Genomic DNA, 24,927 nt, shown 5'->3' on the forward strand with positions numbered 1-24,927 from the left:
CACACAGGCATAGAGACAGAAAGATTTCCTGACAACAAATACATCAAGGTGGCATTTAAAATTTCCCAACAATTATTACTCATGCAAAAATGGAAAGATAATATTTGTGTCTAAAAATATATCATTTAATTAACATGCAAAGAGACCAGATACTCAACAAGAAGCCAAAACATGTCACTGTTTAAGTCTTTAAAACAAAATGCATTTGGCTAGTCTATTTCTTTTTCCTTAAAAATTTAAAGGACTTAACGTCTTTGAACCAACAAGATACTTAGATTAATTTAATAAAAGAGAAAATGAGAGTTCAGGTATTAGAAAAAAGAGGTATAAGAGAGAGGGAGAAGCAGAGAACGTGCACAAGCTCAGAAAGAGCAAAACAGTTTGCATGTGTATTTTATATGATCTGAATCAAGCTATTTTCCCCTGAACAAAAATGTTAATTTTGGTAGGGAAACATTCATTAGAATAAAGTAAGCAGTGGATGATTACAGGAATCAATACTGGGTATAACGCCCGTGGCTTAGTGTGTTATTTTAAATTCATTTATTAAAATGAGAATCTCTATGGGTAATAACAAATAAGAGTGAAGCACAGCATGGAAGATTTTATTAAGAAAGGTGCTAATTAAATAGCGAATATAATGTAATTAACCATTTTACGTTTTTTAATAGGCCATGGCACTCTCATCAATATTTCAATTCAAAGGCTTTACATTTCAATTCTGAGTACCATTAACAACAGCTAAAAATCAGATTCAAAATGCTTTCAAGAATTCCTGTTTATTTTCTTCTGAAACAACATTTGAAAATATAACACACAGAAAGCATAGTAATCTTAAGGTAGACTAAAAGCTAAGGGTTAGAATTTTTATCTCAACCAGCAAGCTAAGCTAACATTTAGCAAAAGCTGATAACGGGCCTTACGTCTGAAAACAGACTACTAAAGTATTTAATATTTCCATGATTTCTAGCTTGCTGAAAGATGTTACTTTCCATTTGATAGAGCTCAAGAATCAAATTCACCTCAATTAATACAATAATTTAAAGGATGTTAAAATTGGGCTGTACCACTTAAAAACAAAATTTATAACAGGAATAGGGAAAAAGAAATAAAATGTTATTAAAATAATAAAGCTCCTAGATAATACTACTACTGCTCCATCTTCACAAATTTACAGCTGTGAAAATTTGCCACTGTCCTGTTTTGATCCATGTTTAATTAATGACTATGTCATATAATAACCATCAGGAGTCAGGATCTGCATTCTATGGCTGAGCCTCTGCCCTAGACCTACTTGTAAGATTCAGAATAGCCAGAGACTCAGTTCAGACAAAGACAATGCTATCTAACAAAAGTGGGCTTGACCTAAATCAACAAACAGCAAGTGTTTCATCGTTCATTGTCAGTTTTTACCTCTTGAGGAAGTTCTAGCTTAGAACGGTCAGTTCCTTCTTTTGACTGAAGGCCCATCAGATAAGGGACAGGAGCATCAAGAAAATGTAGCAGAGAAGCAGGGAGGATGGGCACATAAACATGTTGCCACTGAAATGGGAACAGAAGTGTGGTGATGCCTTCCGCCACAGTCATCAGGCGTTGATAATCTGTACAGAACAGCAACAACAAAAATGGAGGGGAAGATTACAAATCAAAACATAATCACTGCATTAAGTTGAAAATATCAATTTCCAGAAAAAATTCGTGTGCTAATAAATAAGTAAAATGTTTCTTCATGACCATGCAGAAAAGAAGTCAGCTCCACCGTAATTAAAGAGTTAAATGTTTTCACTGAATAGTTTTAAGGGGGTATTATGAGTAGGTGGGAAACATCAGTAAGCTCTTTGCTTCTGAAAACACTGGTATGTGAAATGACATTCCCTCAAAATGCAAAGCAAATAAGAACTAATAAAATTGCTCTTGGCACTTCTCCCATTGAAAAGGTGTAAGAATATTGCTACTGATCACTTTTTATATACATGTATATCTATGCAATCCTCAATTCAGAGGCTCTGTTTTTCTTGTATAAATGATCATGGCTATAGCCTACAGTTATTCTTATTATATTTATTTTAGCCTTCATTTTGTGGGTACAAGAAATCAACAGATATATGCATTCATAGTCACACTTCCTACATTAACCTCCAACTCAAATCTAGGGACAAAGTGAAAGCTACCTGAAAATTAGAGGTTGTTTTTTTTGTTGTGTTTTGTTTACATGAACTAATTTATCAAAACTAAAAACTGTCCACAGTATTAAAGTGCCTTCTCACCCCACCCCCAGTTTTACTGAAATATAATTGACAGATAACATTCGGTGTACAACATGATGATTTGATATATGTATAAACAGCAAAATAAATTATCACAATAAGTTTAGTTAACATTCATCAACTCACACAGCTACAAATAAAGTGCCCTCTAAAACCACTCTGCCATGGATACTATACATACATGTGTCTATATCCCTATTTAAACCTTCAGAGGCAGACGTGTTTCAGAATTCAGATTTTTTCTTTTTTAATTTAGAAAGGTAATATTGTGCATACCACACATACCTGAAATATTCAGGGCAGCATCCTGTAATCAAATACATTAATGTTTCTGCAGCAAACTATATGAGTGTCCCAGTATACTCAAAGAACTTAAATAGGGTCACTTTGGTTCAGATCTGATTTTGCCGATAAATGAGTTACCAAAAAAAGTTTGGTTTTCAGAATGGATATTGTGGAATTGTAATAATTCTCTCACAGAATTTATTGTGCATAAATACAGTAAAATCTGGGGGAGTAAGACTCTGGGGAAGTCTTTTTTAAAAGGTTAAGGGAAATGATCCGACGCTACTTGGTTCCTATCAAACTCAAAGAACACCCAACCACGCAAAAGCAGGATGTTTTCCATTGAAATTTTTCTTGTGTTGTTTTATAATCTGTAAATGACTACCTTTAATAGTCTACAATGGGATTTTGGTCATGAATGATCAGCTATCCATAGCCTACATGTATTTAAAATTTTCCTTATTTGGTTCATTATAAAATTTTAGGTGAAAACCTGTTTACAGGAATACTTCTAAAAAACAAATACCAGGCAGCTTGAGGGAAGAGGGTGTTTGGTATTTTGTGGGCTGCACAGTGACCCTGCTTGGAGTGGGTGGTCCCGTGAGACCGTTTATGCTCTAAGAACAACATGGCTCAGCTATGAGCATCCAATCAGTCTACAGTGACAGGGAGGCTGAGCTGAGAGCTAGATCAGTTCCTGGGTGTCAGGGGCTTTTTTCTTTCTTTCTCAATTAAAAGCCAGACACAGGTGAAAGGTTCAGGGTTTTAAGCAGTCAGATCCTGTGCCAGTTATCTACTGATCTATTTACTGAGCTCCAAATCACTCCATAGGTGGTCTATGAAAATGGACTGGACTGTACGCATGTTCTCTTTTATAGTGAACACACCGGAAAACTTTGCCAGTAGAGGACAGCGGAGAGACACTGCAGGAGGAAGCGCTTCTCCTCCCTGGTTTTCGAGCGTAGTGGGCAAGGCGCAGTGTTTTGTGTGTTCTTGCTCCTTCTGCATGGCTGATCACTGGTGTGGATATGTGAGGACATCTTGGTGGCCCACTCCCCCAGCCACACGCCCAGAGCGGGCAGCCTCAGTGACTGGGCCCTCCTAATGCAGATACGGCACACTCGTCTCTCACAGCCACCTGGCGCCCTGACAACTTCTGTGTGCCTGCTCACCAGCCGCAGCTCACTTGGACCTGGGAGGTTTGTCTTCTGCTTGCCTGGTGACTGAGGATCAGCTCTGGCCCAGGCAACCCACTGACCTCCACCATCCAATGAGCTGCCACCACACTTTCTTCAATGAGATATGAACCTCAGCCTTCGGAAGTGGGTCCCCTTCCAAGTTTGTCCTTCCTAGGGTACCCTTTAGAGTTTTCTTCATGTCTTTATAGTTTCCTATTATAGTTTAATAATTCTTCTTATTACATTCCTCTATTTAAATTACTGTGTGGTTTAATCTGTCTCCTGATTGGACCTATCCTGAAAGGCAGAGGGTTTTAAGCCGTCATATCAAATCCCTAGCAGCTTGGCTACTTTATTTACTGTTGATGGAAAATGTTCAACTCAAAGGAAACACAAATTCTTTAAGGAATGGAAACCAGCATCTTGGGCTATTTTCTTGCTTTGATTATGGTAAACTTTCACTTGGGAAGTGAAAATAAATTATATGTTTTCCCCTCTTCTAGTAGACATGAAAGACTGATACACATGGTTTATTTTTCCTTCACCACAATTCCACCAACTTGTGGGTGTTCTATGTCTATTCTTTTTTCCAGTTCTGCTTTCTCAAGATTGGTTTAAATGCCATACACTTTTTAATAATGCAGTTACTTAGCAGAAACAAGACAATTCTTTTTAACTGAATCAAGAAATAAAAGGTAGTTTTCTTCTTTAAGCATGTTTTAAAAAATTTAAATAATTTGGAAAATTACTTTTTCTTTGATACTCAAAGTGATGAATGTGTAATAAGTTTCCACATTTAAGACATGCCTCAGCATGGCATATGAGGCTCTTCATAATTTGGCCCTTTCCTGCTTCATTTCTTACCACCACATATACAGTCAAATCATCTGCTTAAAATTCATTTACTGAACATGAAATATTTTCACAGGCCCCTGTGCCTCTGTACACCCCTTCCCTCTGCCCAGAATGTCTCTTCCACTTGCAGTACCTGGCTAAGTTCCACTTTTTCCTTAGGCAATGGTTCCTTTGGAAAGCATTCCGTGAATACTTCTTATCGTCACTAGAGTCCCTTCCACATGCTTCCACAGTACCCCACCTCTATTTCCATCACACTAATTATTCCTCTCACTAAAACTATTAAAATTCAATTATAATTATCTATTCATTTATCTCTCCGCTCTTCCCTACTAACCATCACCTGCTGGAGAGCAATGACTATATTTTTAATCTCAGAATTTCTAGCACTTGGTACGGGACCTACTACATAGTGAGTGATCAATAAATGTGTACTAATAAATTAATATGTTAACATCTAAGACATGTAAAATGAAATAAAACTATTGGACATGATGCTTGCCTGTGTTATACAATAAAACATACTGCCAAAAATTTGCCTAGCAGTGGCACAGGCACAGACCCTGAAATGGCCTGGCCTCCACTGTCTCATCCCCGGGTCTCGGCCCCTGTCCACCAGCATCACTGTGGAGAATAAGGTCGGCCCCGTGGGGACAGTCCAGCGGCCTGGGGCTGGAGCTGACGTTGGGGGCACAGGACTCATGTTGCAGGCTGAGGAGATGGCTGAGTGACACAGAGCAGGTCCAGCGCTGGCTGGTAGTGCAATGCCCCATGAAAACGCCATGATTATCGGGGTTTACATACTGCGAAGCACTGCCAGTGGAGGTGTGAGGATGGTGGTGTCCAGCACACCTCTGGTGAACATCCTGATGCAGCTGAAAGATTATACATGTACTAACCCAAGGCAGTGACTGGTTACTAACTGAGCCAGGCTGGCTTTAAGGGCTTGGACCCATGCATAATTCAGCTTATCTTCCTAGTTCACAAAGATATCACAAAAGGCAGAATACAAATTCAAATGAACATAAAAAAAAAAATCACCCTCGATGATGGCTGAAAAGTGAGCTACATTTTGCTTTAATCAGATTGACAAAGATTAAAAAGAAAATCACAGCAAAGGTGTGGAGAAAAGGGTATTCTCATACATTGCCTTATAAAGGCAGCATAAATTGCTAGAACTTTGTACTTGGCAATATCTATCAAAAGCTTAAAAAATATACAGATCATCTGACCCAGCAATTCTAGTAATTTATCACATAAATATACAAAAACATATGTACATGGACGCTTATGTATAAAGTGTCATTTATAACAATAAACTATTTATAATACCCTAAGTAACTAACAAAAGGGTTAGATTTATGGCCAGTTATATAATGAAATATACTGAAGCTATTAAAAGTATATCTATATTATCAACACGGAAAACCAAAGTGTGTTTGGCAGCAGCAGGAAGCAGCTAAGTACTAAAAACCTGCTGAAACTCCACTTCTGGGTATATGCCCAAAAGAACTGAAAGCAGAGTGCTGAAGATATATTTGTACATCTATGTTTATAGTACCATTATTCGCAGTAGCCAAAAAGTGGAAACTATCCAGGCATCCATCAATGGATGAATGGATAAACAAAATGTGGTATATACATACAATGGAAAGTTATTCAGCCTTAAAAAGGGAGGAAATCCTGACATATGCTACAACATGGATGAACCTTAAGGACATTATGCTAAGTGAAATAAGCCAGTCAAAGAAAGACAAATATTGTATAATTCCACTTACATGAGGTATCTAAAGTAGTCAATTCATAGAAACAAACGAAGAATGGTGGTTGTCAGGAAGGGGCTAAGAGGAGTGCAAAATGCGGAGTTATTGTTTAATGGGTATAGAGTTTCAGTTTTGCAAGATGAAAAAGCTCTGGAGATTGGTTGCACAACAATGTGAATATACTTAATGCTACTGAACTTTTCACTAAGCAATAGTTAAGATGGTAAATTTATGGGTTTTTTTTCTTACCACAATTTTTAAAACTTGCTGAATATAATCTATATGGAAATAATCTGTGGGAAGTGGAATCCCCCCAAAATGGATCTATGAGAATAAATAATTTGAATCTGACTTGCAAAGGATTTATTTGATATGAGATGACTTTTTTAAAAAGTATACATACGTTTCAAAGTCAAATAGGCTTGCAAAATAGGCAATGAACTATATATTCATTGAGAACTGTTTTCTAAATTAAAAGGTCTTGTTTAATTCATAATTTTAAATAAAATATAGCTTCCTATAAATATATCTATACCTTCATAAAAATATAATTTTCTAACACTCATGAGGATATGTGAAAAGTAGTATCTTATTGCTTCAATGAAGGTTAAAACAAAAACAAAGTATTTATGCACATACTATGTACTTAAATTATTTAATGTAGGTTAAATATAATTGATAATTGTTGGTAAAAGAGAAAAAAGATCTGGATTATTTTCCTATTTTACATTACTAATAGTTACATTAATATGCCTAGCAGTTGTTACATTCTGTAATAACTGTCACAATCAATCTGTTCATTTTAATTTTAGTTCAGTGATCTTTTTTAAACATTTCTATTTATGGCAGTGTTGTAGACTAGGACTCCAAAACTAATCTACAAATGGTAAATAGAATAGCTATATAACACCCAATACGTGACTACGAATTTGCCAAAAAAATAATAAGGGAAGTTGGGGCTTCCCTGGTGGCACAGTGGTTAAGAATCTGCCCGCCAATGCAGGGGACACGGGTTCAAGCCCTGGTCTGGGAAGATCCCACATGCCACGTAGCAACTAAGCCTGTGCGCCACAACTACTGAGCCTGCGTTCTAGAGCCCGCGAGCCACAACTACTGAATCCTGTGTGCCTAGAGCCTGTGCTCCGCAGCAAGAGAAGCCACCACAATGAGAAGCCCGTGCACCGCAACAAAGAGTAGCCCCGGCTGGCCGCAACTACAGAAAGCCCGCGGGCAGCAATGAAGACCCAATGCAGTTAAAAATAAATAAATAAAATAAATAAATTTAAAAAATAATAAAAATAAGGGAAGTCATTGGAGGCTGGGAACAAAATGTGAGCAAGAGTCCAGTGTGGTAAACCTCAAGCATCTGGCTGTCTTTGGACTGTTTACTGATCTAAGGTGGCCTAGAGCTTCGGTTTTACTTCTGTGCATGTTGAGGGACAAAGTCCAAGAAGGGCTGGAATTAAGATGGTAGATCCTCTTGCAAAAAGCTAGACCTAAAAGGGCAAAAACCTGTAGAAAGGAAAAAACAAAACCAAAATCTGTATTGCCAAGGAAAGTAGTCTGTCCTGGCCCTGGCCATGGCCTAGGGAGGAAGGGGGAAAAAAGCCTCCCTGTGAATTCCTACCTACTAGCTAGTTTTCAAGGATGTTTGGGGCTCTCATGCTATCTGTATGGCCCAAAGAAAGACTAACAGTGAGAATTTTAACTTAAAGTAAACCTGTGTTGCCAGTGAATTCAGGTGCCTGGTGAAAGAAAATACAAACCCTTCCTGGAGGAATAAACCCTCAATCCTCAACTCATGAGATACTGAATTTATCTGAGAAGGAATATAAAATATGTATGTTTAATATGTTTAAGGAAATTAAAGGAAGAATTAGGAGTAAGACTATTTATAGGACCACTGAAATTAAAATGTCAAAGGAAGGGTTAACTATGGATTAAACATGGATAAAAAGAGAATTTATAAGGTGGGAGATAAATCAACCAGAATACAGCACAGAGACAAAGAGATAGAAAAAGAGGTTGAGAGATATGGAAGACTGAGCAAGACAGAATAACACGTTTAATTAAAGTTCAGGAGGATAAAAAAGAAAAAAGACAGATGCAAGTAAAATTTAGAAAGATGGTTAAGAATTTTCCAACACTGGTGAAAAATATTAACCCTAGATTTCAGGAAACACAATGACTCACAAGCAGGACAAATAAAGAAACTCTCATTTAGATAAATCACAGTCAAAATACAGGACACCAAAGACAAACAGAAAATCATATATATAGCCAGAATGAAAAGACTTCTGGCCAAGGAATGACAATTAGAGTGATTGTGATAAACGACTTCTCAATGGCTACAATGGAAACCAGAAGACAGTAGAATATAATATGCTAAGAGAGAGAGGAAAAAAAAACTTTCAACATAGAATTTAATATCCAATGAAACCATCTTTCAAAAACAAGGACAAATTTAAAACACTGTCAGACGAACGAAATCTAATAGAGAATGCCACCTCATTTAAGGAACTTGTAAGGATACACTTTAGGAATAAGGAGACTAATCCCAGAAGAAATACCTAAGATACAAAATCGAATGTGAATTTTTTTAAAATGGCAATTATGAGTAAGTTTAAGCAAAATCAAGTACATAAAATATACCTAATTTGAGGGATTATCAAAATTTTGAACAACTATAACAAGTAAGCCATGATGGGGGTGATTGGAGTCAAAGCATTTTTAGAGTATCTGTTTTTAAAGATTCCGATTAACATAACACTGAGTGTTCATGTTAAAATTTCAAAGTTTAGCATTAATAAAGAGAAACAGAGCATATAACACCTACAATAATTAAATTTTTTAAAAAACTGCAATGAGAAAAAACGTTTCATTTATTTCAAAAGAAGGCAAAAAAAAAAAAGAGGGAGAAAGGCAAATGGTCAAAATAAATGAAAATTTAAAAATTCTTAGAATTGAATAACGAAAATACCAGATACTAAGACTTGTGGGATGCAACTAACATAACACTCAAATACTTAAGATGTTAATACTGGGGGTGGGATGGGTCCAAAGGAAGTAAAAAACAAAACCAGAAATTAATAAAACAGAAAACAAAGATAAAAAAGAGAGTACAAACAAAGGTAAAAGTTAGTTCTTTAAAAAGAGTAACATAGTGGAGGACCTTCAAAATGGAGGAGGAGTAAGATGTGGAGATCACCTTCCTCCCCACAAATACATCAAAAATACACCTACTTGTGGAACAATTCCTACAGAACACCTACTGAATGGTGGCAGAAGACCTCAGACTTCCCAAAAGGCAAGAAACTCCCCACGAACCTGGGTAGGGCAAAAGAAAAAAGAGACAAAAGAAGAGGGACGAGATGTGCACCTCTGGGAGGGAGCTGTGAAGGAGGAAAAGTTTCCACACACTAAGAAGTCCCTTCACTGGTGAAGATGGGGGTGGGGTGCGCAGTTGGGGGGAAGCTTCGGAACCACAGAGGAGAGAGCAGCAACAGGGTGCAGAGGGCAAGGCGGAGAGATTCCCGCACAGAGGATCGGTGCCGACCAGCACTCACCAGCCTGAGACACTTGTCTGCTCACCCACCAGGACAGGTGGGCACTGGGGGCTGAGGCTCGGGCTTTGGAGGTCAGATCCCAGGGAGAGGACTGGGGTTGGCGGCGTGAACACCACCTGAAGGGGGCTAGTCCGCCACAGCTAGCCGGGAGGGAATCTGGGAAAAAGTGTGGACCTGCCGAAGAGGCAAGAGACCATTGTTTCAGGGTGCACTAGGAGAGGGGATTCCCTCCCTGTGTGCCCACAGAAGGCAGAGAACTGCCTAGGCAAGCTCCAGAGAAGGGCACAAGCTGCAGCTATCAGTCCAGACCCCAGAGATGGGCATGAAACGCTAATGCTGCTGCCGCTGCCACCGAGAATCCTGTGTGCAAGCACAGGTCACTACCCACACCCCCTCCCAACCCCCCCAGAGCCTGTGCAGCACGCCACTGTCAGGGTCCCGAGATCTAGGGACAACTTGACCAGGAGAACACACAGCGTGCCTCAGGCCGTTGCAATGTCATGTCGGCCTCTGCCGACACAGGCCACACCGCATTCCAATTATGACTACCTTACGCCTCCCTCGCCTCCCTCTCCCGAGCCTGAGATGGCAAGAGAGCCCTAATCAGCCGCTGCTTTAAAACCCCCTCCAGTCTGGGTGGGGAACAGATGCCTGAGGGCGACCTACATGCAGAGGCGGGGCCAAAACCAAAGCTGAATCTCAGGAGCCATGCAAATAAAGAAGAGAAAGGGAAATTTCTCCATGCAGCCTCAGAAGCAGCGGATTAAATCCCCACAATCAACTTGATGAACCCTGCATCTGTGAAATACCTGAACAGACAACAAATGTTCCCAAAATTGAGGCGGTAGATTTTGGGAGCAACTGTAGACTTGGTGTTTGCTGTCTGTGACTGATTTGTTTCTGATTTTTATGTTTATCTTAGTTTAGTTTTTAGTTGTTATCATTGGTGGATTTCTTTATTGGTTTGGTTGCTCTCTTCTTCTTTTATTTATTTATTAAAAAATTTTTTTTTATTTTACTATTATTTTTTAAATTTTTCTTTTTATTTTTTTTAATTTTTTTTTTTCCTTTCTTCCTTTTCTTCTGAGCCGTGTGCTGACAAGGTCTTGGTGCTCCGGCTGGGTGTCGGACATGAGCCTCCGAGGTGGGAGAGCCAAGTTCAGGACAGTGGACCACCAGAGACCATGCAGCCCCACGTATTATCAATCAATCGGCAAGAGCTCTCCCAGAGATCTCCGGCTCAACACTAAGACCCAGCTCCACCCAATGACCAGTGCTGGATGCCCCATGCCAAACAACTAGCAAGAGAGGAACACAACCCCACCCATTAGCAGAGAGGCTGCCTAAAATCATACTAAGTTCACAGACACCCCAAAACATACCACTGGACGCAGCCCTGCCCATCAGAAAGATAAGATCCAGTCCCACCCACCAGAACACACGCACCAGTCTCCTCCACCAGGAAGCCTACACAAGCCACTGAACCAACCTCACCCACTGGGGGCAGACATCAAAAACAATGGGAACTATGAACACGCAGCCTGCAAAAAGGAGACACCAAACACAGTAAGTTAAACAAAGTGAGAAGACAGAGAAATATGCAGAGATGAAGGAGAAAGGTAAAAACCCACCAGACCAAACAAATGAAGAGGAAATAGGCAGTCTACCTGAAAAAGAATTCCGAGTAATGATAGTAAAGATGATCCAAAATCTTGGAAATAGAATGGAGAAAATACAAGAAACATTTAACAAGGACCTAGAAGAACTAAAGAGCAAACAAACAATGATGAACAACACAATAAATGAAATTAAAAGTTCTCTAGAAGGAATCAATAGCAGAATAACTGAGGCAGAAGAACAGATAAGTGACCTGGAAGATAAAATAGTGGAAATAACTGTCGCAGAGCAGAATAAAGAAAAAAGAATGAAAAGGATTGAGGACAGTCTCAGAGACTTCTGGGATAACATTAAGTGCACCAACATTCGAATTATAGAGGTCCCAGAAGAAGAAGAGAAAAAGAAAGGGTCTGAGAAAATATTTGAAGAGACTATGGTTGAAAACTTGCCTAACATGGGAGGGAAACAGTAAGTCAAATCCAGGAAGTGAAGAGAGTCCCATACAGGATAAATCCAAGGAGAAACACATCAAGACAAATATTAATTAAACTATCAAAAATTAAATACAAAGAAAAATATTAAAAGCAGCAAGGGAAAAGCAACAAATAACATACAAGGGAACCCCCATAAGGTTAACAGCTGATCTTTCAGCAGAAACTCTGCAAGCCAGAAGGCAGTGGTAGGATACATTTAAAGTGATGAAAGGGAAAAACCTACAAGCAAGATTACTCTACCCAGCAAGGATCTCATTCAGATTCAATGGAGAAATTAAAACATTTACAGACAAGCAAGAGTTAAGAGAATTCAGCACCACCAAACCAGCTTTACAACAAACGCTAAAGGAACTTCCCTAGGCAGGAAACACAAGAGAAGGAAAAGACCTACGAAAACAAACCCAAAACAATTAAGAAAATGGTAATAGGAACATACATATTGACAGTTACCTTAAATGTAAATGGATTAAATGCTCCAACCAAAAGACATAGACTGGCTGAACGGATACAAAAACAAGACCCGTATATATGCTGTCTACAAGAGACCCACTTCAGACCTAGGGACACATACAGACTAAAAGTGAGGGGATGGAAAAAGATATTCCATGCAAATGGAAATCAAAAGAAAGCTGGAGTAGCAATTCTCATATCAGACAAAATAGACTTTATTTTTTATTTTATTTTTAAAATTTATTTATAATTTGTTTATTTACTTTTAGCTGCATTGGGTCTTTGTTGCTGCTGCACATGGGCTTTCTCTAGTTGCTGCGAGTGGGGGCTACTCGTTGTTGAGGCAGACGTGCTTCTCTTTGCAGTGGCCTCTATTGTTGCGGAGCATGGGCTCTAGGTGCGTGGGCTTCAGTAGCTGTGGCACACAGGCTCAGTAGTTGTGGCTCACGGGCTCTAGAGCACCGGCTCAGTAGTTGTAGGCGCACTGGCTTAGTTGCTCCACGGCATGTGGGATCTTCCCGGACCAGGGCTCGAACCCCTGTCCCCTGCACTGGCAGGCAGATTCTTAACCACTGCGCAACCAGGGAAGTCCCAAACTAGACTTTAAAATAAAGACTATTACAAGAGACAGAGAAGGACACCACTTAATGTTCAAGGGATCAATCCAAGAAGAAGATATAACAATTGTAAATATTTATGCCCCCAACATAGGAGCACCTCAAAACATAAGGCAAAGGCTAACAGCCATAAAAGGGGAAACTGACAGTAACACCATCATAGTAGGGGACTTTAACACCCACTTTCACCAATGGACAGATCATCCAAAAGGAAAATAAATGAGGAAACACAAGCTTTAAATGACACATTAAACAAGATGGACATACACGGTATTTATAGGACATTCCATCCAAAAACAACAGAATACACTTTCTTCTCAACTGCTCATGGAACATTCTCCAGGATAGATCATATCTTGGGTCCCAAATCGTATTAAGTATCTTTTCTGACCAAAATGCTATGAGACTAGATATCAATTACAGGAAAAAGACTGTAAAAAATACAAACACATGGAGGCTAAACAATACGCTACTAAAAAACCAAGAGATCACTGAAGAAATCAAAGAGGAAATCAAAAAATACCTAGAAACAAATGACAATGAAAACGTGACGACCCAACACCTATGGGATGCAGCAAAAGCAGTTCTAAGAGGGAAGTTTACAGCAATACAATCCTATCTCAAGAAACTAGAAACATCTCAAATAAACAACCTAACCTTACACCTAAAGTAATTAGAGAAAGAAGAACAAAAAAACCCCAAAGTTAGCAGAAGGAAAGAAATCATAAAGAACAGATCAGAAATAAATGAAAAAGAAATGAAGGAAACAGTAGCAAATGTCACTTAAACCAAAAGCTGGTTCTTTGAGAAGATAAACAAAATTGATAAACCATTAGCCAGACTCATCAAGAAAAAAAGGGAGAAGACTCAAATCAATAGAATTAGAAGTGAAAAAAGAGAAGTAACAACTGACACTGCAGAAATACAAAGGATCATGAGAGATTACTACAAGCAACTACATGCCAATAAAATGGACAACCTGGAAGAAACGGACAAATTCTTAGAAAAGCACAACCTTCCAAGACTGAACCAGGAAGAAATAGAAAATATGAACAGACCAATCTTAAGCACTGAAATTGAAACTGTGCTTAAAAATTTTCCAACCAACAAAAGCCCAGGACCAGATGGCTTCATGGGTGAATTCTATCAAACCTTTAGAGAAGAGCTAACACCTATCCTTCTCAAACCCTTCCAAAATATAGCAGAGGGAGGAACACTCCCAAACTCATTCTACGAGGCCACCATCACCCTGATACCAAAATGAGACAAAGATGTTACAAAAAAAAAAACTACACGACAATATCACTGATGAACATAGATGCAAAAATCCTCAACAAAATACTAGCAAACAGAATCCAACAGCACATTAAAGGATCATACACCATGATCAAGTGGGGTTTATCCCAGGAATGCAAGGATACTTCAACATACGCAAATCAATCAATGTGATACACCATATTAACAGACTGATGGATAAAAACCATATGATAATCTCAATAGATGCAGAAAAAGCTTTTGACAAAATCCAACACCGATTTATGATAAAAACTCTCCAGAAAGTAGGCATAGAGGGAACTTACCTCAACATAATAAAGGCCATATATGACAAACCCACAGCGATCATCGCTCTCAATGGTGAAAAACTGAAACCATTTCCTCTAAGATAAGGAACAAGACAAGGTTGCCCACTCTCATCACTGTTATTCAACAGAGTTTTGGAAGTTTTAGCCATGGCAATCAGAGAAGAAAAGAAATAAAAGGAATCCAAATCGGAAAAGAAGAAGTAAAACTCCCACTGTTTACAGATGACATGATACTATACATAGAGAATCCTAAAGATGCTACCAGAAAACTACTAGAGCTAATCAATGAATTTGGTAAAGTAGCAGGATACAAAATTAATGCACAGAAATCTCACGCATTCCTATACACTCACGATGAAAAACCTCTAAGAGAAATTAAGGAAACACTCGCATTTACCATTGCAACAAAAGAATAAAATACCTAGGAATAAACCTACCTAAGGAGACAAAAGACCTGTATGCAGAAAACTATAAGACACTGATGAAGAAATTAAAGACAATACAAACAGATGGAGCGATATACCATGTTCTTGGACTGGATGAATCAACATTGTGAAAATGACTACACTACCCAAAGCAATCTACAGATTCAATGCAATCCCCATCAAACTACCAATGACATTTTTCACAGAACTATAACAAAAAATTTCACAGTGTGTTTGGGAACACAAATGACCCCGAATACCCAAAAAAATCTTGAGAAAGAAAAACGCAGCCGGAGGAATCTGGCTCCCTGACTTCAGACTATACTACAAAGCTACAGTAATCAAGACAGTATGGTACTGCAACAAAAACAGAAATATAGATCAATGGAACAGGATAGAAAGCCCAGAGATAAACCCACACACATATGGTCACCTTATCTCTGATAAAGGAGGCAAGAATATACAATGGAGAAAAGACAGCCTCTTCAATAAGTGGTGCTGGGAAAACTGAACAGCTACATGTAAAAGAATGAAATTAGAACACTTTCTAACACCACACACAAAAATAAACTCAAAATGGATTAAAGACCTAAATGTAAGGCCAGACACTTAGAGGAAACTCTAAGAGGAAAACATCGGCAGAACACTCTATGACATAAATCACAGCAAGATCCTTTTTGACCTACCTCCTAGAGAAATGGAAATAAAAACAAAAATAAACAAATGGGACCTAATGAAACTTACAAGTTTTTGTATAGCAAAGAAAACCATAAACAAGATGAAAAGACAACCTTCAGAATAGGAGAAAAAATTTGCAAATGAAGCAACTGACAAAGGACTAATCTCCAAAATATACAAGTAGCTCATGCAGCTCAATATCAGGAGAACAAACAACCCAATCCAAAAATGGGCAGAAGACCTAAATAGACATTTCTCCAAAGAAGATATACAGACTGCCAACAAACACATGAAAGGATGCTCAACATCACTAATCATTAGAGAAATGCAAATCAAAACCACAGTGTATCACCTCACACCAGTCAGAATGGCCATCATCAAAGAATCTACAAACAGTAAATGCTGGAGAGGGTGTGAAGAAAAGGGAACCCTCTTGCACTGTTGGTGGAAATGTAAATTGATACAGCCACTATGGAGAACAGTACAGAGGTTCCTTAGAAAACTAAAAATAGAACTACCATATGACCCAGCAATACCACTACTGGGCATATACCCAGAGAAAATCACAATTCAAAAAGACACATGCACCCCAATGTTCACTGCAGCACTATTTACAATAGCCAGGCCATGGAAGCAACTTAAGTGTCCATCGACAGATGAATGGATAAAGAAGATGTGGCACATATATACAATGGAATATTACTCAGCCATAAAAAGAAACGAAATTGAGTCATTTGTAGTGAGGTGGATGGACCCAGAGTCTGTCATACAGAGTGAAGTGAATCAGAAAGAGAAAAACAAATACCATATGCTAACCCATATATATGGAATCTAAAAAAAAAAAAGGCTCTGATGAACCTGGGGCAGGACAGGAATAAAGACACAGACGTACAGAATGGACTTGAGGACACGGGGAGGGGGAAGGGTAAGCTGGGATGAAGTGAGAGTGTAGCATTGACATATATACACTACCAAATGTAAAATAGCTAGCTAGTGGTAAGCAGCTGCATAGCACAGGGAGATCAGCTCGGTGCTTTGTGACCACCTAGAGGGGTGGGATAGGGAGGGTGGGAAGGAGACGCAAGAGGGAGGGGATATGGGGATATATGTATATGTATAGCTGATTCGCTTTGTTATACAGCAGAAACTAACACAACATTGTAAAGCAGTTATACTCCAATAAAGATGTTAAAAAAAATAAAAAGAGTAACATAATTGACACACTTTATGGAAAAACAACCAAGGGAAAAAGAGAGAAGGCATAAACAAATAGTATTAGGGATGAAAAGGGAGACAAAACTACAGACACAGCAGATATTAAGAAGATAAGGAAATATTAAGTCTTTATGTCAATAAACTGAAAGCTAAGAAAATTATTACTAGAGAAAATAGAAATGAACAAAAATTGATTCAAGAAGAAATAGAGACGCTTCTAGGTTGGTGAACACACTGAGGTGCAGGGAGGATGATGTGCCTGGAGGGGCATGGAAGCTCTGTGTCCTTCCCCCCCATACCTTCTCCTATACATGTCTTCCATTTGGGTGTTCCTGAGTTGTATCCTTTATAGTAAACGGTGACAGTAAGTAAAGTGCTTTCCTGAGTTCTGTGAGTCGTTCTAGTGGGTTTGTGGGAAAATCCCCCCCCCGAAAGTGGGGTCCTGGGAAATCCTGAATTCGTAGTTGGCTGGACAGAAATGTGGGTAGCCTGGGCACCCTATTTGTGGCTGGTGCCTGAAGTGAGGGTAGTCTTGCAGGATCAAACCCTTAAACCTGTGGAATCTGATGTTAACTCCAGGTAGTTCATGTCAGAAGTGAACTAAATTGCTGGTATCAGATCTGATGGGTGTCAGGGAGGAAAGAAGCTCTCATTTAGTGTCATAAAATGTGGAATTCAGTAGAATGACACAGGCTCACAGAAGCATGTGGTTTAGGAAGAGAAAGGATGAGGAACAGGGCAGGGTATGAGGAACCTTTGACTCCTGGGTGGCCACATGATCAATCATGGTGTAGGGCAGCAGCTATGCTGAGATAAATGACTGAAGGTAAAAGTTATCGATGGAATTTGTTGATGGATCTAACTCCTGGGGAATTGTGTCAATGGATGCATAAAGAAATACAAACCAATAAGAAAAAAGTGAAATATACAATCCCTTGATTATTGTTAGCAATAATAGCTAAAATGAAATTAAAAGAGAGTGCTGGGTCAGATTTTGATGCTGGGCCAAGTAGCTTCAAAGCTGCCCCCAAAAGCGAAAAATTATTCAGGGACAACAAAGAGCACCTCAAGACTGCCGGTCACCAAAGTTCACGTGTGGGGTTGGGAAGCGCAAAGCCAAGAAACTACTGAGACCACGGGGCTCAGTGTGAAGGAGCTGTCTCACTTTGTAGGTTGGCATCACCAGCTTCCTGAAGAAGCTTTACTAAAAAGGACCAAGAGAGAAATTTAGGAGCAGTATATTCATTTTTATTTTTATTTTATTTTATTTTTTTAAGATTTATTTATTATTTTATTTATTTTAATTTTGGCTGCGTTGGGTCTTAGTTGTGGCACGCGGGGTCTTCCTTGAGGCACGTGGGATCTTTTGTTGCGGCGCATGGGCTCTTTGTTGTGGTGTGCGGGCTTCTCTCTAGTTCTGGCGTACGGGTTTTCTCTTCTCTAGTTGTGGTGTGCAGGCTCCAGGGCGCGTGGGCTCTGTAGTTGTGGCACACGGGTTCCAGAGCATGTGGGCTCTGTAGTTTGCAGCACGCAGGCTCTCTAGTTGAGGCGCACAAGCTCAGTAGTTGTGGCACGTGGGCTTAGTTGCCCCACGGCATGTGGGATCTTAGTTCCCTGACCAGGGATCGAACCTGTGCCCCCTGGATTATAAGGCGGATTCTTAACCACTGGACCAACAGGGAAGTCCCTGGAGCAGTATATTCATTTTTAAATGCTGCAGAGTGGAAGGGTTGGTGCAGGACCCACAGCTAACTATGGGACAATTACAGATGGCTATCCATGATACAGACACAGAGCAGGTTACTCCCGAGGGAGCAGCCAGCCTGGTGCACTGGATAAAAGCTGCTGTAAAGTGTTTACTCAAAGAAGGGGGACTACCTGACTCCCCCTAAAAATGTCAAGTGGAACACCCCAGATGAATTCACCCCTTGTTATTCATATGTAAGCCGTGTGGGATTGGTGTTATGATAACTAGTATATTCACAACTGAAAATGCCCATTACTCAGGTCATGGTAAATACTGTGGGCCCCTTCTGCATTAGCAACCCATGTAACCTTACAGTCAGAGAAGCCTGTCTCAGCTTCCCCTCATGAATCTTAGCAGATGCTAATAAAAACATTATATTAATTTAAAAGAAAATGTGGAGAGGCAGAGGAAAGAGTCAAGGGACTCGTCCCAGCATGGTGGAAATTTTTAAACAGTTATTAAGAAACTGAGTGAATAAAGCAAATGTTGATAGAAGTGGGAAAGAGGAAAAAGAAAGAAGGGTGTCAAGAGACTCATCCCAGCAGGATGGAAATCTGTGGATGGTTTAATAACCATGGGAATGGGACGAATGCAGGGGACATGGGTTCAAGCCCTGGTCCGGGAAGATCTCACATGCCGCGGAGCAACTAAGCCTGTGCGCCACAACTAGTGAGCCTGAGCTCTAGAGCCTGCGAGCCACAACTACTGAGCCTGCGTGCCACAACTACTGAAGCCCGCGTGCCTAGAGCCCGTGCTCCGCAACAAGAGAAGCCACTGCAATGAGAAGCCCGTGCACTGCAACAAAGAGTAGCCGCCACTCACTGCAACTAGAGAAAGCCTGCGCAGCAACGAAGACCCAACGCAGTCAAAAATGAAGGAAGGGAGGGAGGGAGGGAGGGATGGGAGGGAGGAAGGGAAGAAGGAAGAAATATATAAATAAATTTTTAAAAATCTTAAAAATAAAAAGATTAAAAAAAAGTGGGATGAATAAAATGGACATTGACATTGATGGGGTTGAAACAAAGGGTCTTAATACAGTACTATCTGAGACTGGGTGGATCAAAGGGACCCCTGCTGGACCCCCTACATTAAAGGGCTCTAAGCAAGTTGAGTTTGTCTACCCCAGTTTGGAGACATGTAAGACACAGGGAAAGCAATGATTATAATGAGAAACCAGGCCTGACATCACCTGGGGCAATAGTCAGGCAGATTAATCTTGGCTCAAACCCCCTGCTGGCTAAAACGGTCAGGGAGTGGAGAAGTTTCTGGGAGTCCTTTACTTGGATGGGACCTCATGCACTGTGATACCAAAACCCTTTGGTGAAGTCTTAACACAGGCTACAATTAGATTGAGAGAATATGAAAAAAGTTAAGGTTGATTGATTAAGGTGGAAGTTTGGGTGAAAACTGGAATGTTTAAACAGGCTTACCTGAATGGTTTATGGGAATGGATACTATGTCTAAATGGGGAACACCTTCCCCCAAAGTAAAACAGATGGCATGTCAATCGCTCTCCAATCCAAGCAATATTAATTAGACATCATGCTAAATGGGAATAAGACTGCCGGAGCCCACACAGTGTTATAGACAAGAAGCTGGAGCCTGGCAGACAAACTCTGTACAGGAGCCCTACATAGAGCACAGACTGGGGCTTACGGCAAAAGCCTGTGAGCACCTCCCAGTGACAACTGCTGGGATGATGGACTGGAGCATTTCCACTTGAGAGGCAATTACTAGCCTGCTATTGAACGTTAGTCTAAACTGCCCCTATGACTGAAAGACAAAATAATCTTGAAACCCAAAATACCCATGATGTCTTGGGTAATGTCGGAAAAACACTCTAATGAGGAAGGCAGCGCACAGAAGAGTTCCATAATTAAATGGAGATTATTTATAGAGGATCTTGTTATGAGGAGAAGGCAAGGAGGAGATACAATGAGGAGCCTCTTTTCCCAGAGGACTGACTCTTGAACTGAGTGAGGAGGTGCCAGATTCTGTTGTCACTTGAACAGTATAAATACCTCTCAACTGACCAACAAAGAGCTGCTTGGTTTATGTATGACAGTTGCAAGGTGAATGGCCACCACTCTGATCAAAGAAAGTAAACACAGATGGGCTCAGTGGGCTGACTTACACGCTGTTTTCCTAGCAGTGATGGAAGAACTGAACAATGGTAAAGCCCATATGCTTGGGTTTTTACTGACTCATGGGCAACGGAAAACTGGACTATTAAAAGGATGCCTGTATAAGGTGCAGCCATATGGAAATCCCTCTGGGAATTATGGGCCACTTTAAAGTAGGACATGTTAATGCCCATCAGAAGAACCCACTTTCAGGTTTGGGAGGTGATGTAACCACCAAGTGGACCTTTTGGTACACTCCCTTCAAGTGGCCACCTGGGGGACTGCAGCAATGCAGAGATGGGCTGAATCTAGACATAATCCTCTTATACCCTCTGAGGCACAAATTGCCAACAAGAACTGTTTTGTCTGCCAACAGGAGAGACAGAGGCTGCAGATGGCTGTGGGGAAGACTCCCCAGGGGGGAAGGCCCTACTACACATAGCCAGCAAGTAGACTACACTGGATTAATGCCAGCAGCCCTGGTGAGGGGTCTATAAATGGGTCCTACCAGGAATAGACACTTCAGACTGGGCTCTGCATATGAGGCAGTAGATGCAAATGCTTAAAATACTATTAGAGGATTGGAACAGAAGATACTCTACCAACGTGGGCCGCCAAGTTACACATCTTCAGGCTATGGGACACAACACGCTTCACAGCACACAGTGTCCAACAGTGGGTGAAGAGATACCACATCAAATGGACATGTGATGTTGCTTATCACCCTCACAGTAATGGTTTAATTGAGAATTAGAACAGGCAGTTGAAACATCTGCTGTCTAAAATGTGTGAGATAAAAACATAAAGGGCTGACTTTCATGCCTTCACAAGTGTGTGCTCACACTCAACATAGGGGGGCCTAAGGGAGAGTCCCCACTAGATAGATACCGCTGTTCTTCTGGTGGATCTGGGGAAAAGGGGATAGAGATGGATGCTGGTATGACTACAATTCTTCCTAAGGGGTAAGGATGCTGGTATGACAATATATTTTTTATTTTCTTCCCCACATCACCTCAGCTTTCTTTTTCCTACCTGATGCAGGACCAGGACTACAGCTACAAGTGCCAGAAGCAGGGATGAAACTCTATTTTTAAACCTTTATGTCAGAATTCCTAAGAGCCTGCTGGGGTGGGCTGTGCCTTCACCCCATCTGGCAAAATGGGGGTTAACAGTGAATGTAGCTGTAATGCCTGGAGGTAAAAACAGCCCACTAGTTCTGTACCTATGTAACCTTACCCTAATATGAATGGTAGTGAACTGAGGCGGGGGTACTTGCTAGACTACTATTGCTGCCTGCGATCTAAACCAGCACTATGGCCGAACCTAATGTCCCTTCCAAAGGTGGAAAAGTTTGGGTATAAATGGAAAGAAGGAGGAATAGTAGTTAAGGGTAAAGGAGTAAATAAATGAGTTATGGTAATAAGAGAAATCCAATATTACATTAACACCTTGAAAGAGGCTCGGGGCAAGAGATGACATTGTCTCTTAGCTCAATTATACCAGATGCCTTGAAAGGGGAAAGCCATATATTGCTGCAGCTGGAACCTGAGAAGATGTATTGTACTGGAACCCTGCAAACCTCAGTGGCCTTGCTCTGGGAGACATTTTCACGCAGTAGGACGACAGACAGTAAGCAGTAATGCCAAAGGGACAGGTACTATGCCAGCATCTTTTAACTATTAGGATTCTTTTGCTCTAAGGGATCGTGATCAAAGACCAGGGGGTAGTCTGTGGTATAATAAGAGTATCTGACCCTTGTCCCCAGTTGATGATGATGATAATGATGATGATGATGATGGTGATAATGATGACAGAGGAGGAGTGGGAGGGAAAAGGGGGAGGAGAAATAGAAAACCAAAATAAACCATTAAAGACACTGGACTGGTACTTAACATCTTCCCAACAAGACCGAACAGTTTACAGACAGGTTCCCTCAAATAGTCATGGATCAAATAATTACAACCTTAAATGAAGGGGCTTCCCTGGTAGCTCAGTGGTTAAGAATCCGCCTGCCAGTGCAGGGGACAGGGGTTCGAGCCCTGGTCCGGGAAGATCCCACATGCTGCAGAGCAACTAAGCCTGTGTGCCACAACTACTGAGCCTGAGCTCTAGAGCCCAAGAGCCACAACTACTGAGCTCATGTGCCACAACTGCTGAAGCCTGCACGCCTAGAGCCTGTGTTCCACAACAAGAGAAGCCACCACAATGAGAAGCCTGCGCACCGCAATGAAGAGTAGCCCCCGCTCGCCGCAACTAGAGAAAGCCCGCACGCAGCAACGAAGACCCAACGCAGCCAAAAATAAATAAATAATTTTTAAAAAAAGAACCTTAAATTAATTCTTCTCCATTTTATCTTCCAGACAAAAATGGAATACTTTCCGACTCATTCTATGAAGCTAGAATAATCTTAATACCAAAAACCAGATAAGATAGTGCAAGGAATAAAAATGATAAGCCAAATCAATAAAAAACATAGATGTAAAACCTTTTTTTTTTAAGCCTATTTTTTTTTTTAAAGGAACTCCTTTATTTACTTATTTATTTATTTATTTTTGGCTGTGTTCGGTCTTCATTTCTGTGCGAGGGCTTTCTCTAGTTGCGGGAAGTGGGGGCCACTCTTCATCGCGGAGATGTAAAACTTTTAATTAAAATATTAGCAGACTAAATCAAGCCATATCTGAAAACCATGACCAAATCAGGTTTGTCTCAGGAATATAAGGGTGGAATATACATTTTTCACCTTAATAAATGGTTAAAATGAGAAAAACACGATCATCTTACTTGATGCAGAAAGAACATTCAATAAAATATGACATGCATTCATAATTTTTAAAAACTTTGAACACGCTAGGAATAAAAGGAAACTTCTTCAACCTGGTACACGGTATGAGGTATTTGCCAAAAACACTACAGCAAGTGTTATGCTTAATAGTGAAGCATTAAAAGCATTCTTTTTAACATCAGGAAAAAGACAAGGATGTCTGTTATTATCAATTCCATTCTATACTGTACTGGAAGGCCTAGTTAGTACTACAAGGCAAGCAAAAGAAATAAAGGTGACAAAGATTGGAAAAGAAGAAATAAAACCATCATTATTTGCACATTATCACCTACTTTACTATTATAAAACTACCTAGAGACATTAAAGAAAGCCCTTATAAATGGAGAGCTATATCATTTTCATGGAGGGGAGACTCAACATTCTAAATACGTTAATTGTCTCAAAACTACATTCAATGAAATTTCAGTAAAAAGAAGGTGGTGAAGAGAACTGTCCTATAAGATACCAAGACTTACTTTAAAGCTATAGTAATTACAACAGCGTGATTTACTACAGGGACAGAAAAACTGGCAGAATAAACTGAATGCCCAGAAATACACAGAGGAACTTCATATACAGGAACTTATACATGACTGAAGTGGCACTGCAGATCAGAGGGAGGAAGAATGGTCTATCTAATAACTAGTTACAGATATTTCTAAAATATTAAATTTGATCTCTTCCTCACAACATAAGCAAAAACCAATTTCTTAGAGATGTTAAATATAACTTAAAAACATTTAGGAAAAAAATGTAGACTATTTTTAAAAACTCAGAATAGAGAAGGATTTCTTAAATAGAACAGAAAGTTAAGTCATAAGAAAGATTTGTAAATGAGAATTTATGATTAAGAGTATCTTAATTCATCAAAAGATCCCTAAAAGAAAATTAACAGCCACAAACTGGAAGGAGACATGTGCTTCTCATATAACTGACCAAGGATTAGTTTCTTGAATATATAATGAAAACTTACTAAGAAAAATGTCTTAATATTTTTGTTTATCACAAAGTAAAACTAGTATTATAATAATATTGGCCAAAGCTGTTAAAATTCTAATGCTTTTTGGATACAGGTCATGGGAACCCACTTTCTGCCATCAAAATATCAAGTTTGATTTTATGATTTATCAACTCCATAATCAATAAGCTATAATGTTTAGTTGAGCATGACTAGCAATTTGTGTTTACAAGGCTCCCAACTTCTTCAAGAAAACTTCAAGCAGCTTCTACTTTCTGACAAGGT

The 24,927-nt window shown here is 39.8% G+C and overlaps 1 protein-coding gene across 2 annotated transcripts in view; it reads right to left on the minus strand.

Annotated features, from left to right (window-relative positions):
* DENND5B (DENN domain containing 5B) overlaps positions 1 to 24,927 on the minus strand; it is a 210,181-nt gene that overhangs the window by 70,901 nt on the left and 114,353 nt on the right. For both annotated transcript variants that reach the window (XM_068560641.1, XM_068560642.1), the window contains one exon: positions 1,414 to 1,601. In XM_068560641.1, the coding sequence (XP_068416742.1) occupies positions 1,414 to 1,601 (188 nt within the window). The remainder of the gene's footprint in view (positions 1 to 1,413; positions 1,602 to 24,927) is intronic.

Source organism: Eschrichtius robustus, chromosome 13, assembly GCF_028021215.1.
Source record: "Eschrichtius robustus isolate mEscRob2 chromosome 13, mEscRob2.pri, whole genome shotgun sequence".
NCBI lineage: Eukaryota > Metazoa > Chordata > Mammalia > Artiodactyla > Eschrichtiidae > Eschrichtius > Eschrichtius robustus.